We start from the raw sequence: 19,174 nt of genomic DNA, 5'->3' as shown, positions 1-19,174 counted from the left end.
TGAACCGAGCCTTGTTAAGAGTCATAAAGGATATTAATCTGGGCTCTGAATTGGTCCTTGGATTGCCCTTGTTTGCTTGGACATCAGTACTGCATCGTTTGCTGGCATTCTTCACAATGGGCCAACTTCTTAATTATCTTGGAGTTAGGTATCATCTTTGATGTAGTGCTTCCTCTCAGCTACCATTTAAGCCCTGTGGTCCATCTAACCCTTCACCAGCCGGCCCGTGCCAAATTGCTAGAGCCGCTTTGACAGATGCCAAAATCCTGGCCTCAACATTCATCAAGTTAAGGTTAATTACTGTAATGCACTGTACCATATGGTGGCCTTCTTGCTTTTCTGCAAGTCATCTGCAGAGTACTCAAAAGGCAGGAGCAAGACTGCTGACCCAGAGGCACCCAGGCCACATCCATCTCCTCTGCAAGGCAGAATGGAAAACAACGCACACGGCAAGAGCCCAACCGAAACGCACTTTGCACGATCGCTGCAGCTAAACAAGATACAAGTGTCTGAAGCTCACGTTCTTCTACAGGGCCTCCGCAACTCAGAGGGTTTTTAACCATGTCTGCCCTGATGAACCCAGGGCAGGAGCACCCCAACAAGATGCTCCCGCCACATTTGGAAACTGCACCCCACACCACCTCTTTCCAGGAGAGGGGGAAAGCCCTGGCGAGCACCCATTAGGACGGCAGCAAGGTCAGCTCATGCAGCTTGAAAATGACTCAAATCCCAGTTGTGTCATCCTGCCAGGCTTCCAGACTCCAGTGAGAACACCCAAGACAAGGCAAAGGTAAAGCACCTGCCCTTACACAATTTCTACAGCCCAGCCTCACCTGCTTCACGTTGCTCACTAAACACAAAGCCCAAACTAAGGCTGCCAATGTGTTGAAAAGGTTTCCTCTGAAATTTGTCCCTTTCCCTGTCAAGGCTGAAACTTGCTGTGCTTACAGCCTCTGGCAGGCTTCTGCATGGGAGGGTTCTGACACAAGGCCCGCCGTCTGGTGTGCAGCACCACTCGTTTTCAAACTTACAATGGTTTCTTATAATTTACTTCAGGAGATAAGGTTCATCTGGTAAGGCTGTAAAAAAGACCTCCCATTATTTCGTCTCACTTCTGCTTGCCTCACCAGGAGCCTTGTGCCATCTTCACAAACTTCACTGTCTCTGCTGCTTTTTTTTCTTTCCACCTCTGGTCTGGAACACCCTCCTCGTCACAAGATTATCGCAAAGGCTTCTCCTAGCCCTTTTTTTTTTTCCCCCTGATATTTTTAGAAAGTAACTTGCTTTGATTTCACTGTCTGGGGCTGACTGCTTTTTTTGCCACAGTTGAACTTTTATCTCTTCTTCTGTGGAGACTGCCCCAGGAAAAAAAAATTGCCTCAGCTGGACTGGTTGCTAGACGGTCAGCTTCTGTGTGAAAAAGAGAAGTGGAACTAAGGGGCATCAAACACAACCCTGTTTGCAGATGTGAAACACTGACAGGGTGGCTTTTAATGTGGCAAAGCCTGGACTGTGTTAAAAACCTGAAAACACAAGAGCATAATGATGAAAATTCATACCAAACTAGGTGAATTCTGATTTTTCTAGCTTTAAAAAAAAAAAAAAAAAAGAGAAAGAAAAAAAAAAAAGAAAAAAAAGCCAGCCCAAACCTCAACAAAAAACTACAAAAGCCCAAACCCCACGCATATGTTTTCTCGCAGAAAATCCTCATTTCTCATTTGTTTTGTCTCCACACTTTCACAGATTCACATCACCCTCGGGAATGCCAGCGGGAATTATTTCCGATCTCTCCGGCGGAGGCCCCCCCGCAGCACAGAGCGGCGCGCCCGTGCGAGCGGAGGGACCCAGCCCGCGGCCACGGCGCGGGGGGAGCCCGGCTCTGCGCATCCCCCGGGATTTGCATCCCACGGCGCCGGCCGAGCCCTCGCCTGCTCCTCCGACATCTGCACTCCTCCCGTTTGCGCGCATGGCATCGCCCTGCTCTCCTCGGCCACCCCGCACGGGTGTCCCACCGCCACCCCACGCCGCAGCGCCGGCGCCCTCTCCCCCACGCGCGGCAGAGCGAAAACTCCTCAGATAAGTGGCGGATAAAAAAAAAAAAATAAATAAAATAAATCGGGTGAAGCCGTTGCACAGCCCAGCGGTGGCGACCGCAGCCCTAATCCTGGGAGGGGGGTTTCACCTCCCGCACTCCCCACGCGGGGTGTCGTGTCCCGTCCGTGTCCCCCCCCCACCGCTCCTTACCCGCAGCGCTGCCAGGTCGATGCCGTCCAGGCTGCGGGCGGCGCAGTCCCGGGCCATGGCGAGCCCTCCGCGGCGGCCCACGCCGCCCCGAGCTAACGGTCCCGCGGGCGGCCCACGGCCGTGCCCCGGCGAGCGCGGGCGGGCGGGCGGGCATGCCCGGCCGGAAAAGCCCTCCCCGCTCGGCGGGCGCGGAGGCAGCCCCCAGGGCCGGGCGCCCGCCGCCGGCAACTTTCGCGGGAGACAGTTCCTCGGGTGTAAAAAAAAAAAAAAAAAAAAAAAAAAAAAAAGTTTGCGAGGAAGTGACGTGACGTGGCGGCGGGGGGTCGGTACGCACACACCTGCCGCCGCCCCACGCGTGCTTTCCCCGCCACTCCGTCGGCGGGAGTGGATGGTGGAGCCACGCGATGCAGCGAGAGCCCCGAGCTGCTGCCCCGAACCCCGGCCTGGAGCTGCAGCGGGGAGGGGTCGGGGGGAGAATCTGCCAGCCCCCCCCTCCCCACGCTCCCACCCGGGAATTCTGCTCCCAGACGGCACACGGAGCACAATCAGGGTCACGGGGGTGAAGGGAATCACCTCAGCCATTTAAAAAACAAAACAAAACAACAACAACAAAAACCAAACAAAAACCCCAAAACAAACTTAAACAACTGAACTACATGTAAAAAAAAAATAATAAAATTACACACAAACACTTCTAGACCCTTTCCCTAAGGTGACAAGCGCCACGACTACAAGCCCATGGAGGTGATGGTCTCAGCCCCCTTGGCAAGGCTGCACCTCGCGGTGTGGGGCAGGGCAGCAGCCCCCTTGGCAAGGCCACCCCAAAGTGCTGCAGCGAGCTTTGCAAGGCAGCACATTGCTATAAAAACTCAGCTGTTCGTTATGGTCTCCTTCGCCCTGTAATTATGACGGCGGGAAGAACATAGCGTACAACTGTATTGTAGTGGGGTGGAAGGACTCGTGGATATTTTTAGGCCTCGTATTTAGAGACAAACATCAGTGGAAATGCACGTTACTGAGAGAAAGTCCTAAAAGATTCCTGAACGATGCTCAGGGCCGGGACATCGCCCCCTCGCACAGAGCAAGCAAAGGGGCTGAAATTCTGAATCAGTATTTTCACAGTCATAGACGTGAAATCAACACAGAAGTGGTCAAACCATCTTTGGTGCCTATTAGCACACCACGGCAGACGTAATGCCGGCAGCGGAGTGGCAGTGTTGTAATAAAAGCATTTGGCAATTTCCTTGAAAGAAACACGGATGCATCACTCAACTTCAAAGTATTCCTTTAAAACAGCCCACGTGGGGCACGGTATCTGCTCAAGTGACCCTGGCTGTTTGCTCTTCGTCCATCTGTAGGCCAGCCCATTGATGCACCACTAACATCTGAGGCCAATTGCTGCGTGAAAGTGCAAGTTTGTCGAAGAACTAAACGCGCGTAATGCGGCTAAGTATGACGGGCAGAAATCCACACGCGGTGACAGCCCAGCCCGAGCCCCTCTCCGTGCCCAGCCCAGCCCCCTGCTCTCCCTTGGGCAGCGTTTGGAAAATTCTGGCCCTCACGTCACCTTTGTCAAAGTTAAGCCACAGTTCTGCTGCCCATTATAGCCTTCCTGCCTTACATAAATCCATCATCAGCCTTTCTGCTTGTGTTATTTCTCACAATCCCTCTTTATCTCTTCTCTAACCTTCGGGCTGTCCTTTGTCTCCTGCCACTTTCCACTTCCTTCCTGCTTCCCTGGTGAGAACTGGTGTGAAACTCCCGGCCGTTGTCTACCTAACGCCCTTTCTCTTGCTCCATCTCTGAGATTCTTTGCCAAAATTAATCCTGCCTGCGTTGCTCGCCTCCGGTGAATGCTCCAACCCAAGAACTAATTTCCACTTGACAGAAAGCTCTACTCAAAAATGATGGGAAAATCTGGTTTCAGAAGTAGAATATGGCCTGTAGTATTTCTGCAAGCATGTCTCGATATCTCTTTGCTGTGTGCATTTATCACCACCTTTCATCGCCTTCCCTCCTCCAAAGCCTGCTGCTGGCAGAGTTTCTGTGGATGCCCCAGTCCCACTCGCGCCATTGTGGGCAGAGCTTCGCAAGCGATTCTTCCCTCGCTGCCAAAGGCGGCCGCACATCTTTTCCCCATAAAGGTCTTGCAGGTCTAACAGAAGCAACAGCTGGGTTTGTCACGGATATTCACAACAGAGCTGTTGAGGGCGAAAATGCCACCAGGACAAGGCCACTTTTCAGAGGAGAACCAGATTTCCAAGTCCCAAGTTCTTCATCACTGGTCTGATGACTGGTTCTGCAGGAACAGAAACTGTGCTCCAAGTGTCCCCCCTGCTTCTGCTCCAGCCCTCCCCAAAGCACTGCAGAGTTGGGGGTGTTTGTGCTACTGCTAAGTGCGAGCAGGCTGTCACACCTTGCTCTTCTACGTGAAGCCAGGTGGCAGAAAAACTTCCAGGAATCAGGAAATTCAATGCCTTAGCGCAACCTGACTGCTAATAAACTAGAAACCCACATTCATCTCATCAATAACAAAAAGTGAACTGGATCTCTTAAGAATAAATTCAATTAAAAAAAAACCCCAGAACACAACAAACACAGGAGACAATTAAATGCTATCAGTACAGCTTTCCTCTCCAACAGCCGTAGTCAAACCCCTGCAGCCAAATTCAGCAACCGCAGACCTGAACGCAAAAACCTTTCACGTCTATGTGCATGCAAAGGATGTTTTGTATTAAAAGGGAAGCGCAAGCATGAAGGGGGAAGAGCTTCCTTTGTTTCAGCAAAGGAAATGCCATTGTACCCCTGAAGTACGGGGCTGATCCTGAGCTCTTCTGTCTGCATCCCCCCACCCAAACTCAGATTTGGGTCTGTAATTGTACTGCTATTAGTAACTGCCCCTGCCAGATGTGTCATTCTGTAAAGGAAGAGAGTGTTTAAAGCTGAGGCTCCAATTGACATGCTGCCTCGTTTCCTTTGGCTTTGTTTACGCTGGGGTCTCAGCTACAGGTGTGAAGCTGGCAGAGAAAAAGATCAAGAAGACAACTCATAAGAGAACAGGATTTCTGGTCTGCAGGAAGTAAATAGCTTCTTAAAATGTGGTTTCAATCTGAATCACACAAACTGACTCTCTTCAGCATTTCTTAGCTCTCTGAACTGTGAATTCAGAGAAATTATCATTCAGAAAAACTCAAAATACTCAGGATCTTCTCCTTGAAATAATCCCCCGATGCTGCTCAGGGAACGGACAACCCTGCCACTTCCACAGCTGCAGGAACAGCCAGGCTCAGCAGCTCATGCCACGGCAGCAGCTCGGGAGCCAACCCTCTGTGTATACTTCTCAGCATTTTCAGGATCCAACTCCCAGCTCTGCACCAGGGAGCTCAGAAAACCCAGACCTCAAGTGAGGCTCCCTGCTATGGGGGGAGGAGGCAAACCCCTCTTCGAGCTTTTTGGTTCCTCCATTCCCAGTCTCATGGAAGAGAGTCAGAGCTGAGTCCCCAGCCTGCCAGCCTTCCCCAGGACTCCTTGCTGCAATGGCTCCCCAGCACTTGCCCAGAGTCAAACACCAGCCTGCCTTGCCACCAAAACATTTCCCAAAAGATTTAATTTGCTGGAAGCTTTCTTACCTCCTGTAAGGAAACTGCATTCTGGCAGTGCCACATCAGATTGATGCAGACTAATGCTCAGACATCAGCACCTTTCTCCCAGAGTAAGAATCCTTTACAAAATTCCCCATGACTTTTGGTTTTTATGTGAACTAGATATTTTAGACATCTCTTTAGCATTTCTTCAGGTCACAACTCTTAACTGAAAGGCAGCCAAGTGACACAAAAGCCCACGAAACCTGGTTGTAACTACAGCCTTCAGCCTCCACTTCCAGAAGCGCTCTCTGGATTGCTCAAAAAGGAAGGCCAATCTTTTTGCCTGATGCTTTCAGAAACCATTTTCTCCTTGTTTGGTTGCACCAGAACCAGAAGATTACCAGCTATTAAGTGCTGATTACAGGAGAGTCAATGGGTGGCAACGGCCAGCGTGGTATTAAGCCCAGCATTCAGCCATGAGTAGGATCTCTTGGCTGCTGCTTGATTTCATTACCATTTACAGCGTCATTCTGGAAGCGATTTATTCTTACTAATGGTTTTTATGAAGTCCTGGAATACAAAAAAAAAAAAAAAAAAATAAAATCTTGATTTATTAGGCCAGCCACTAACTTTAAAGTTGTCCCCTTCCGTTTCCAATTATAGCATGGTTTAGTACTGTGGGTGGCTTTGCAAGACTGTCAGGAACAAGATTACACATTAAAAAACTGCCTTGGATTGTATACAGCCTGGGTATGTCTTCATACTAGCTTGGTGGCAGTCACACATGAGTACTCTTTGATGAAAACAGAAAAGTAGAGAATACTTTCATCAGTTCACACCTTGGAAAATACCAGTAAAAATTAGTGCAGCTCCTGCAAAGTTCTTTGGGTTGCAGGGGAAAGATTTAAGTTTCAGGCTGTGGACACCCGGATACTGACATTCTGATTGAGTTAAAAGATGCTAAAAAGAGATGAACCACCAAACCCTCCCCCAACTCAATCCGCTTCATCACTTCAGTATTTCTGTGACCCATCCCTGCAGTGCCTGGAAATCACAGCAAGATGTCTTTGTTTTCAGAGGATTGTTGGATCAGGCTCCGAATACTTCTCATGCTTTCTCCTATTTGAACTACAGAAAATCCCACTTCATTCCAAATGCATTAAGGTTTGGCCAGAAAGTCATATTTAAACCCAAATCTGTCTTCAGATTTGCACTTTGCAGAGGCTGCTGCATTAGGGTTGAGAGACAGAGTTTCTACCTTGGGTAAACTGGGAATACCAGAAATCCAGACAAACCAACCAAAACAGTCATTTCCCGTACAATACTCAGTAGCACATACAGTAGTTTTCAGCTCTTTAAAAATTAAATAACTCGTTTCAGTTCCTGGCAGCCGTGCTAGTTCAGTTTCACAGGATATCCAAAATGAGACCAAACAGCTTCCTTCCCAAAGGATTCCTGAGCGGACAGGCAAGCTGGAAAAAGTGCCTCTCACTACTGTAATCACCGCCAGGATGTCCACCTCATTTCCCAGAGTCAAGCTTAAAATAAAGGGCTCCCACAAAACTTGCGTTAGTCTGAATGCTACTCACTGGGACTCTTGCAGAAATTTATTTTCTTTTAAATGACAAACAAACGAGCCCGCCCGAGCAAAGCGTGTCCCGGTACATGGCACACAGAGAGCACGAGGAACCCTCTCCTTGCAGGACTGATAACCCTCTTTCACTGCGTGACCCATGACTTCACAGCATTGTTTCAGCACAGCACTTCGGAGTTTCTCAAGTAAGAGCTCTGCTGCTGGAAGTTTCCCGTTTCCTGTCAGCCCAGCACACATCCCTGCTATCCCTGACAACAGCCACACAAACACTTCCAGGGAGAAAAATTGTATTTTTTGGAATGATGGTATTTTGCACTTCTGGCTTTCGGACTCTCAGTTCCAGCGCCGATTGAATCCTGTGATTTTGTGCGGTAATACACAAATCATACAGATAACTGTTTCCCAGTGTGAAAGCTATTTCTGTTACATAGTCTCCCCAGGAGAGTTTTTCCTACTCTGATTTTCTTTTCTTTCCTACGTCACCGGGTATTTCACTTTGACCATATTCCTAGTATCTGAATACCAACACAGTACCTGCATGCGATGGTAATACAGATGCGCGAAGGCTGGCTGGCAATTTTGCAAAATTAAGAGCACAATGATTTAATGAAATATATTGAACTCATATATTTTCTATTACTATTGTATATCACGGTTAAGCAGCCGTCTGCCTAGCTGTAAGTTCTTCCCTTCCCTCCCATCTTCTGCAAAGTTATTTCTTCATTCGAAGTGGCAACCATTTTAAACGCTTTGCAAGGAACAGTAGCTATATGTTACTAGGTCATCGGATCCCGGGGGGTTTATGAATACCATAATGAATTTCAGCCCAGCATCTGTCTGCTCTCTGAAACAGATGCAATTATGGAAAAAAATAGCTACTGCCTCTTCACAGGCAGATTCCTCAGTAAAAAGCCCAAAATACAAAGAAAACCAACATAACATAGTTTAATTGCTTCTACATTAAATTTATCAGTCAGACTATCAGGTGGCACATGCTTTTTTCATGAAAGTAAGACAAGTTGTGGTAACGTTTCTGGCAGACAGGCCGAGGTTTTTTTTAACTTTAGAAAATCTTGCAAGCATGGTTTTGGTTTTGTCAACCAAATGCTAACCTTGGCTGACTCAGACCATGGTTCCTTTTTATCCAAATCACTGAAGTCTGGTGGTTAGCTAAGAAGGAACTGGTATCTGAATCACCCTTACTTTAGAGGAATTGTCAGATAAAAGTCTTGGGCACAGGGTTTTGGGGGCAGGGTGTTGGCTGGGTTTTTTGTTCCCCTCTTCCTCAAAGGAAAGAAAAAAAAAATTCAACAAGTTTAAAAGTGGGGACGCCTTTCAATGTACTTAAAAAAAAAAATCAACTTTATCCTATCTTTTGAACCTTTTCAATGTCATGTGTCACTCTGGGCATGTTCTCAGTAAATTAAACTGATTTTTTTTCAGCCATGTTGCAAGTTTAACCTGTGCCTCACAAAATTACACAATTTTAACCTTGTCTTTAGCTACAAAAAAAGCCTACCTGATTGCTCAAGTTCCAGTTACATATCTGCAGTTCCCAGGCCACCCTGCTTCTCCTTTTCTTAGAGGAGGAAAAAAAAGAAAAGGCAAAAGAGGAACTGTAATTTATGAGCCCACATCCAGCCCTCTGGAACAAAACCTACCCTCTGTGACCTATTAAACATCTTCAGGGAAGTCTCCTCTGTTCTCACTCCAATTGCTATTTCATTCTAAGTTGGTTTTCATCTCGGTAGTCAACTTTAAACACCGCAAACACACTTGGATGCCCCAGCGCGGTGCCTGAGCCTTTAAAATCCTCCTCGTTTCCTCAAGGGAAGTGTATCCCGTCTTTGGGATGTTGCCTAATTTTTGTGTGTGTGTGTGACTGCTGGATGGGAAAGTCAAGGGGAAGCTCATTTGAGCCTTGAGCAACACAGTCCTCTTCCAACACTAACTTATGAATAAGTCTATGCCTTTTCCTGTATATCCTTGCCAGTTCTATCTAAACGTTCTCTATCTTTGTATATTAATAACCAGCACATAATGGCCAGCCAAGTTTCAATTATGTTTATAACATCACGTGCAGCCTGGTAACAGGCACTACAGCTCTCGTGAGGGTCTGTCAGTATTCTCGCTGTACTTTACAGCCTATCTGGGAAAGCACTCGCCCTGACATTGCTGCTGCACAGTGCAGCTGTCAGCTGAGACTGTAAACGTTTTAAAAATTAAATTTGACAAGTTTTTTAGTGGTTTGGGAAGAGTGGGAAGTCTCCATACATCCGCCAGTCATTCACTGCTATTTAGTCATGGAAATTTTGCGGGCAAGGAACGCGTTTGTGCAGGTTGGAGACAGGGTGTACTCACTGTTTTTATTGATAACCTGGAAACAAATCCCAAATAATCGCTGCTTAGTCCACAGGGAGCACAAAGAGGCAGTGTGGCAAGTGGCACAGGGCTGCGCTGTACAGCATGCATAGCTCAGTAACCTAAACCCATTTAAACAATATTCATCTTAACAGCAGCACGTACCAGGTTACGTGCAAGCCCAGCTTGTGCGCATTGGGGTGAGTGTTGGTTTTGTTTAGTGGAGGGCTACAGTGGCAGCTTCTGTAAGAAAGAAGCTTCTAGAAGTTGTTACCCCTTTGTTCAGTGGACTTGGCCAAGCCTAGGGCGGACCCGCTGCTGGCCAGGGCCGAGCCAGTTGGTGATGGAATGTTCCCTGATAACACCTCTGCGATAATGTATTTAAGAAGGGGAAAAATAATAATAAAGGAAAGACGATGTGAAGAAGCAGAAACAGGGGGCAGAGAGGGGGAGGTGCGAGCCTTGTGGGCCTTGCAGGCCTCACCCTCTGGCCTCCTGCCGGGAGGCCGACTGGGCCCAATTCAGCGTGGCCCAGCTGCAAGAAGTGGAGAGGAGATGAGATGTGAAGAGAACCTGAGAGGCGTCTGCCTGAGCTGGTTGTGAATAATTTCTTGTGAGAGGAACAGCTGCAGATCCAAGGTCAGTGAAGAAGGAGGGTGGGGCGAGTGAGAGAGACTGCGTAGCTTGGTCCCAAGTGGGGCTGAACTACAACAGGGTGGAAGAGCTGTAGCACAGACTCACCTCACAAACTGTATCAAACAGAGCGAATCTGTGGGAACATCTTGGTGCAATACTGGGGCAAAAGGGCTGATGGGACGACGGCTGCACAACCAGAGAAGAAAGATGACCGAAGGGACTTTATCTCCCATATGGTTTTGCTGAGATGGGTGCTGGAACAGCAGCTCCAGCATCTTTCTTATAATGCACAGAGCAGAAATGAAGATTTGGATTCAGTGCAAAGAAGTGGCACAAAAATTAACAACTGAGGACAAAATAGCTTACTGTGCCCACCTTGAATAGCTACAACTCGTACCTTATTAAAAAGAAAAGTGACTTTATATTTTCTCCTAAGGAGAAAATAGCATTTTAATCACAAAAGACATAACATGAGCCAGTAGCTGAAGAAGAAACCAGACAATTAAAAACACAAAAACCCAACAAAGTAAAAACAAAGGCACTACATGTTAACAGACCTGTTGGTTTCCATTTCTCATGGGTCTCTGGCTTTCTGGTTCCTAGAGTAAGTGAAAGAGGGCTCAGACCTCCCCAAAGTACAGCCACTTTCAGCAGCCTCTCAGACTGTTTCACTAGTCCAAAGTAACTGGAGAACAAGCTATCCTGACCATGGCAGCTTCTGTGCCACTCAGGAAATCCGTCCCCTCTGGAGGACTGCTTGGCTGCTTTACAGGACTCGAGTCGGAGCCAAACCCAGAACTGGCACCTCATAGCGCACTTGGGCTTAGACTTCCAGCAGGAAGAATTGGGGATTTAAACCAGCTTCCCTTTTCACAGCAGCTTAAGTGCTTTAAGGAGTTTAGCTCCATAAACCAATTAAGCATCTTTAAGTCCTTGAGCTGTTGTACTTTCTCTGAACAGTTTGCATGCTTACATTGCTTTAAAGGGGTGAAAGCTGATTTCATCTAGCTGAGACTTGAACGGCCCAGGTCACGGGGCAAGCAATCCCAAGCAGAGTCGGCGAGTCTAGAAGCCTTTGCAGACCAAATCTGGGGTGCTACACTCCCGTGGCCTTGTTTCTGCAAGCAAATTCTTACAGGTTTGGAAAAGGCCAACTTCGCCCTTAATTCTTTGCTTTCCAGAAGCACTAGTTCTAGGTTATAAAGTAATAGATGGCCCATGAGCTCATAAACTTTACAGCTAAGAGTGGGAGTAAACCAGCTATTATCTGTGTTTACACATGCAGTGTGGTAGCGCAGGCAGACATAACTGGTGTGTCACCCCCTCGAGTCCCATCCCAACGCCTTATCTGCCCTTCCTGTCTTTTTCCTTTGGATTAGTTAACACTAACAGAAGGAGAACACTAACACAGTCATTTAATACTTGAATATGAAAGCTTACAATCAAGTCTCTGAAGTACTGTTTTGTGCTTTTTTTTTTCCAAATAGACAAATCAGCAATATCTTGAAAGCCAGAAAACCACATCATAAAGTTTTATGTGACTCTATCGCCAGCCCTCTTTGCTTCCTGTAGGACATATCCCACATAGCTAGATGTATTTATATATAACAGATATAGATTTGCATTATATATAGACCAATAAAATTACTGCATGTCTCCTAAATGCTGCAGTTTTCATAGATACTCTTTTAAGTCAGTTAATAACCATACATCATTATGTTGTGTTAAAATGCAGTTTTCAACTCCTGCACAGGAAAAGCAGCACGCTGCGGTAACAATGCGATTCTGTAAACAGTTGTGGATTAACATTCAGGGACCACTGAATCTTCTCTGTGATTAAAAATCCCCACCAGCTGCCCAATCTGCTTTTGTCAGTAAACTGTGCATCATCTTATAGCAAGAAAAATACAGATTGCCCACTCACTTGAGGTCAGTCATGTACTTATGCCTGAAAAGGAGCCTTTACACAAGCCTTATGTGAAGGGCAGACCTGCTCCATTGCTCTGGAGTTGCTACTGCTGTTGCTTGCTTAGAAGGTCACTATCTCTGTTTCTTCTAAAACAGTGACAAATGATCCCGGAAAACGCCCCATCCATCAGCTCTGCCTGCTCAGCACCCAGGTAGTGCCCTCGGCCTTAGGTTCACCTGAGGAGGACGTGGCACTTAAGGCCCAACCCCTGGACCCTGAAGCAGATCTGGGGGTGCTGGATCTTTACATGGGCTTTCCAAGATGAGCCCTGTCCCAGTAAAGGCGCTTTGTACAATTCATCCCCTGGACCCAACTCAGCAACAGGTCCAACTGTAGCTCTAACCACACAACTTCCCAGCCTAAACAGGAGGCATCTCAGCAGTTCCTCCCTCCCTGCAAACACAAATGGTACTTCAAAAACTTACCTCACCTTTGATTCACAATTCCCCAAGGCCACACAGCTCCCACTAAAGCATTTCCAGCACAACTGTACCTACCAGCTCAGTTTGCACGCCCCTCATCTCGTAGCCAGCAGCACTCACTTGGTGCCCCAGAAGTGGGAACACACACCCACCTGCCCAGAGCTGAGCTCCTCATCGGGCAGGGACCCAGCTGCCAGCAATCATGGCTGATGGAGAAGGTGAACACAAGCGTGGCTGGTTTGCACAGATTTTCTGTTCTGCCTCTTCGATAAAACCTTTACATTTGCCTCTTCCTCATGGAGACAAAGTGGGGGTGTCTTTGTGCAACTTGGGGACCTGCAGCTATCGCTTGCATTTTGCGATGTACCCGGTCTGTAGCAACACAACAGGAGTCACGGCGCAGCAACGCCCTCTGCCACGGTCCATCACACTTCCTCCACAGCTTTCCATTCCATTGGTTTTAGGGCACCCCAGCTGTAACTGGGAGGACAGCCCTTGCCAGACAGTTTCTCTTCCTCTGTGTGAGCACGCAGCTCCTGCACCCTGCCTGCCCTGTGCCGGGCCTTGTGCTCCCCCTGAGCAACCGGAGCAGGAATACAGCCCTGAGCGCCCGCAGCCGTGCCGGGCTCCGCGTGTGCTCTTGCTCAGGCACTGATGCCCGTGGGGAGCCACGCACCCCTGTGCTTTTGCAGAGCCTGCCCTATGCCACGGGCTGTCCGCCTTCGTCCTTCACCCTCAGGCCACTGCCCCACGGCCCTGCGTGTGGCAAGCTGTCCCCTGCATGGCCCTGGCCAGAACCACCTCTGCTTGTGTTTCGGAGCAGAGCGCTGGCAAGCAGCCTGCACCAACACCTCGTGTGCTCCCATCCCACACAGAGATAAATCCCTGCAGAGACAGGTAGTTGCGCAGCAGGCTGTGACACCACAGTGGGGGGATACGGACAAGCTATTTCGTGGTTTGGCCAACCCAGCGCTGAGCCTTCACCCCTTTGGCCGTCACCCTAGCTGTGCTGAGCCATTTGGGATGCAGTGGAGGCTGGCTCACCAGCCTGGCTGTGCTGTAGGCTTCCCCCGGCACAGATTAACACCCGTGCTCTGTGCACTTTCTCTTCTTTAATCGGCTCCGAAAGTAGAGATGTTCCTTGCGGTGACCGTGAATACACGCACTCGCCGTCGGTGCTCACACGCCTCTTCTGAGCTGCGTGCTTTATACCACCTCTTGCTTTGAAGCAGCAATAGCACTTCCATTTTTTGCCTAGGTGTTTTTTTCTTTAATATAAAAAAAAAACAAAGCAGAAAAACTTTTCGTTTAACTCTGCAATACTTGAACTCTTTTGTTCTTTTTGCTGGACTTGAGCTACCCCGCAGAGATCGATTGTTTTCTTTCTTGTCCAGACATGTCTTCCTGCTCAGCCAGAGAACAATTTGCTTTACTTTTGTGTGGTTGTATGGGTTTGTGTTTTCCCTTGACATTTCTGTGAACAATGTAGCAAAGGTCAGTGTTGTGTATCCCCATTCCCTTTCTCTTTTTGGCTTATTTTGATGATTCTCCCATACTGATGCTAGCTGTTTTTCCAGTCTTATTTAGTCCCCTTTGTGACCACCTCCACTTTTCCAATGCAGATGCTGGCATTAAATTGCCTGTTATCTTGTCCTAATTTCCATGTTACAACTGCTGGGAGGATAATCAGAATTTATCTACCTTTTTTTTTCCTCTTTGCCGTGTCCCTTTGTATTGTTTATTCTTCATCTAGATAGGCAGAGCCTACAAGTTCTTTCATGACTATTATTTTTTCCACATGTCCAAGCTTAAACTGAGAATTAGAAAGCTTCCAGGGCTGATCCTTACTTGGCCAGCATTTCTATTGCATTTTTCTTTTTAACCTTTTGAGAGCATTTTCTGCAGTTTTTGCCTTCCCAGCTGATCAGATAGGAAACCAGAGGCAGCAGGGAGGGGTCCCAGGGGCCAGGCCTCGGGGTGACTCTGCACTGGAGATGCGCTGGGGCCCTTCGCAGAAGCGCGGGCTAGGAGAGAGGTAAACTGAATTTTAGCTGAGCTGAAATTCGATTGCCATTGGGGTCAGCAGGGACAATACTGGCCTCTGGGCAACGTTAACTTTACGCTGTGACTTTTGCGGTCTTCTACACTACAGCTGACTCTGGGAGGGTTTGGTTGGTTTGAGTGGGGAGTGCGGTTTCCGCTCACTTCTTGAAATTTGGTGCAGTACTTGGCGTCTTATCTGTGTAAAACTGGGGGCGGGGGTGGAGGGTGTGGTTTTGTACTTCAGATAGAAAACTGAAAATACAGCCGGTAACTGCCCTCCATGTTAGAAGGGATCACAAGTTCTGCCAAGACACATCACATTCACTAGTTACAAAAACACAGACCCTGTAACTCACAGGCCTTTTTTTTTTTTTTTTTGTCCTCAGTAGAAGCCATTGGATCAGCTGAAGCCAAACGCCCAGCATTACTACAATCTTTCTTTTAAGCCACTCAGATTAACGGAACAAACTCTCATTCAGAGAAATCAGGTACAACTCCCTAGCAACTACACTGATTTGTCTCTGGCTTTTGAGTAGTACAAATTACAGCAGACTATCATTATTAATTTCAGCTGTCCCCTGTTCTGGCAAATTATCATTCATCTCCTAAAATGGGTATCTCAGCTGGAGACCTTTATTTTATCATCTTGGTGTTAAAAATCCCCACTGCTTCCTCCCTCCAAATTAGCAGTCTGTGATTTCCCTGGGGAAGTCTGTCTGAAGTGTAGTGCTGTGACTTATGCTTGACTAATACCACCAAGACTAGACAGGGCACCAGAACATTTTTACCTTCCAACACATACCTGAAATCTCTCACCAGGTCCATGACTGCCTGCTCAGAGTTAGTCACTTCCTCCACAGCCTGTAGGGAAGACAGCAAAGTTACAGAAATGTTCCTCAATTCTACCAAAGCCTACTGCTAGTGGCTCACCGCTCACACGTACACTGAATTTTTCTTACTCCGTGTGAAAACCGCCCAGGCTGCAGGCTAGGGTCTGATCGTGGTGTCTTCAGAACCTTCACCTGGTTTCTTGGTGTTACCTGGTAAGCTCCTGAATTAATCAAGTACCGTAAAATGTAATTTCTAAATGTTAACAGTGAGCCTCACTGCTGCATTTCAAGCTTCCCACAGCCAGAGAATCGTCTCGTGCAGCTCAGTGCAAAGTACAAGTTAAACATGAAATCCTCAGGAAAATGGTGTAGGGTCTGTGCAGGGTGGCTGACGGGGCAGCAGCGACAGCCCCAGCACATGTAAACCCGGGGAAACGCAGAGCGGGCTGGGGCGAGGGAGGTCAACCCCGGAGAAAGGTTTCATTCCCGGTGGTGCCAGGCGAAGCCGTATGGACACACTGAGGGAGGTGATTATCTCAGCTTGTTCTGCTTCAGCTGCTTTCTGAAAACACAGCTTCCGCATCCCCATTTTAAACTACTATTTGAGAAGCTAACAACTTGCTACGAGATAAACTGGTCCTGACCAGGTTACCTGGTGGTACTGTAGTCTCACTCTGGCGTTGTAGCTTTGCCACCAGTGCTGTTCCTGTGGTGTTTGCTGGCTCAGGGGGAGGAAGCAGCAGAAATCAGACACTTTGGTGAGATTTTGGGGCCAGCGAGGCATGGTGAAGATGTGTATTGAAATGCTGCTGCATCTTCTGCTGAGGGACTGGCAGTACTTGAACCCCTGTGCCCTGGACACTGGCCCCAGACGGGCATCCCTCTGCCACCTTCTGAACACCAGACCCCTACCCTGCAGACACCAGACAATAATTCAGTTTTTGGGCTCGCTCTAGCCTCAGTCTCTTTGCCAAGCAAAGGGAAAAGGCTGCCAAAGGAGCAGTCCAGGCCTGTCCACTAGAAACTGCCCTAAGATCAGCAACTACTGTCACAGAGAAGCGACTGTCGGATAGCAGCAGCCTGGGGCAGTCAGGCCGGGGCAGGGTGACGGGCCCTGCATCTCCCCATTGTAGGGAGGCTGCCGGCTTGGTCCTTGGCAGGCACCCTGTGAGGTCAGCCATCTCATGTGTACACACTGTCACTGCCCTGCACAAACCACCACGCTTTCCCCCAGCTCTTGGGAAGACTGTGTGCTTTACAGTCTTACTGTAAAATAACAAGAATCAGCCTTCTAAAAATCAGGAAGTTTCTCCGACAGGCTTCTATGCTTTTGCTATAATTGCTCCACATGCTCCTCTGACAATTTCTGTGACCTTATTTCTCAAAAATAAAAAAAAAAAGACAACTCCCATCATTCTTTAAGTCTCAGTAGAGCTCCCCATACACTACAGGAGAAGCAGAGGCTGCCAGCTCTCTATCTGGAGCTCTTCTCACACATGTTTGTTAACCCTCAGGGTACAATGGATGCTGAGAATTACTCTTCTGTAACATTTGTTTGGCTGCCAAAAAGGAAAAATGATTAGCAGCTCAAAGGTTACATTGCTGTATTTTGCAAGAGAAGCCCTTGTCATGGGCTGCCTCTATTTTGCTGACTGTGGATTCGTCGCCGCGATGCTCAGCTGCCTGTGGGGTACTGAGGTACTCTGCCCATTGGGCTGTGCCGCTCCAGCAAGTCGCCCTGGTGCTCGTGGTGCAGTGTTGGACATTTCCACCGCTGCCCTGCAGATGCGTGTCCTCTCGTCCTCCCATGGATGGCAGTGCCCAGACCTCACAAGTGGTGCCCAGACCTTACACGCGGCCACCTGAGGCGTCATCTCCCACTTAATCTCTATGACTGGGACCAGCTTTATACTGGGCATAAACGAGGTGTGAAGAAGCTTGCTACAGGCAATGCTATTTCTGTACCCTCTCCAGAGACTTCAGTATCTTAAAGACAAGTAAGATGATGAATTTATTAGGTATAGTTAATGGTTTAAGAAAGGGATTTAAAAGAGATTGCTGAATTAATGACTACTGTTATTGTTTCCTTTATTAGTCCCTTATTAGCCTGTTTCCTGGGGGCAGAGCTGTTTGGATAGGATTTACCTCTCTCTGGACCCTGGGGAGCTCAGGAATTGGGTACTGTAAGTAGTTCTGGAAGCCCTCTCAAAGTGGGTCTCAAAGCAGGCTGCTGCAGTCACCACAAGATGCTGAAGCCTTTGCGTTCAAGCAGTGCCTGTGCCCTACGCATCCCCACCAGCTACCAGCATGTCTTCTATGCAGGTGGCAGTGGGCTCCTGCCCCTCTCTACCCCAAATTGTCGCTCCGTAGCACCTCTCATGTACACTCACCCAGCCCGACTGCCTCTGCCATGTCACTCTTCTTACGGGGCACTCGTGCTTGTATTTCACAGCTGAGGGAGTCTGCCAAGGACAAGCCAGGTCAACCAAGTTCAGGAACATCCTCTTTTATTTTGCTGTCTTTTGTTCCACAACAAAAGCGCCGCTTTGAATTGTCTGTACACTAAGATCTACCCACACCCGCATTGGTCTAGGCATTTTGCAAGGAGAAATTCTTCAGAAGGGTAACTGAAAACTTCTGGCCCTGGTCTGAAGCCTTCCTCGCAGACTGGCACTGTCACATCACAGAGGCTTACTCTGTTCATTATGTTGATGGGTGTTAGCAATGAAGTTTGAACTTTGTTCAGATTTTCCCTGAGTTTGGCAGCACAAGAGCTGGAGCTCTGATCTGGGTTCAGGCTGGTTGTTAGGTACAAATTATCTGTCAGTCTGATTTTTTCCCCTGTTGTCTCCTTTTGCCAGTAATTTGCTACAGCACAGAGATTTCCTGTCATCTCATCTCATCAGTCTGCATCCTTCCAAAGTTACTTCACTGCCGATGATGAGCTTCTGTCTTTTCACCTCTCCGCAGTGAGCTGCTGATCCCACAGGGAAGCATCATGATTTGCTCTGGGAGAGCTCTCCCGTGCCCCCCCAAAACAGCAACAGTGCAACCCACTCAGAGGACATTCAGAGGTCGTTCACACAGACTGGAAGAATCCTTTTCCATTGGTTAAGAGAGAAATTGGCCACAGAGCCAGGCTGAGGCAATCCACTGTGAAGTTGCCACTCTGGTCCATGGAATATTATCCACTGGGCAGAGCTCCAGACTGGGAGACTGTGGGCATGGCTTCAGCTCTGTCTCAGTTTTTTTGTAGAGTCTTGGGCAAAATGGATCCTAACCTTGTTTTTAATTTCCTAAAGGGAGGATGAAAACATTTCCCCAGTGGAGTTAGGTGTTAGATTAATTGTTTCATGATCATAAAGCCTTTGATATCCTTTAATCAAAGAGCTGTTAAGGGTTTTAAAGGTTGCTATAATTTGTGGAATAGATGTTAATCTTCTGTGCACAGTCTACACAGAATATGGACTCTCTAATGTTATTTGGGGACT

General features: G+C 48.0%; 1 protein-coding gene across 2 annotated transcripts in view; it reads right to left on the bottom strand.

Annotated features, from left to right (window-relative positions):
• Positions 1-2,473, bottom strand: part of NRK (Nik related kinase) — a 96,505-nt gene extending 94,032 nt beyond the window's left edge. The window contains exon 1 of one of the 2 annotated variants that reach the window (XM_086756575.1): positions 2,245-2,473. In XM_086756575.1, the coding sequence (XP_086612701.1) occupies positions 2,245-2,301 (57 nt within the window). In that variant the 5' untranslated portion in view covers positions 2,302-2,473. The remainder of the gene's footprint in view (positions 1-2,244) is intronic. The other variant, XM_086756574.1, reaches the window with a different exon arrangement.
• Between the last annotated feature and the right edge of the window lie 16,701 nt (positions 2,474-19,174).

The sequence above is a fragment of the Chlamydotis macqueenii genome, chromosome 11 (assembly GCF_036417535.1).
Source record: "Chlamydotis macqueenii isolate bChlMac1 chromosome 11, bChlMac1.mat, whole genome shotgun sequence".
Lineage (NCBI taxonomy): Eukaryota > Metazoa > Chordata > Aves > Otidiformes > Otididae > Chlamydotis > Chlamydotis macqueenii.
The sequence above is the reverse complement of the archived record's forward strand: the minus strand, read 5'-3'. Positions and strand labels throughout refer to the sequence as shown.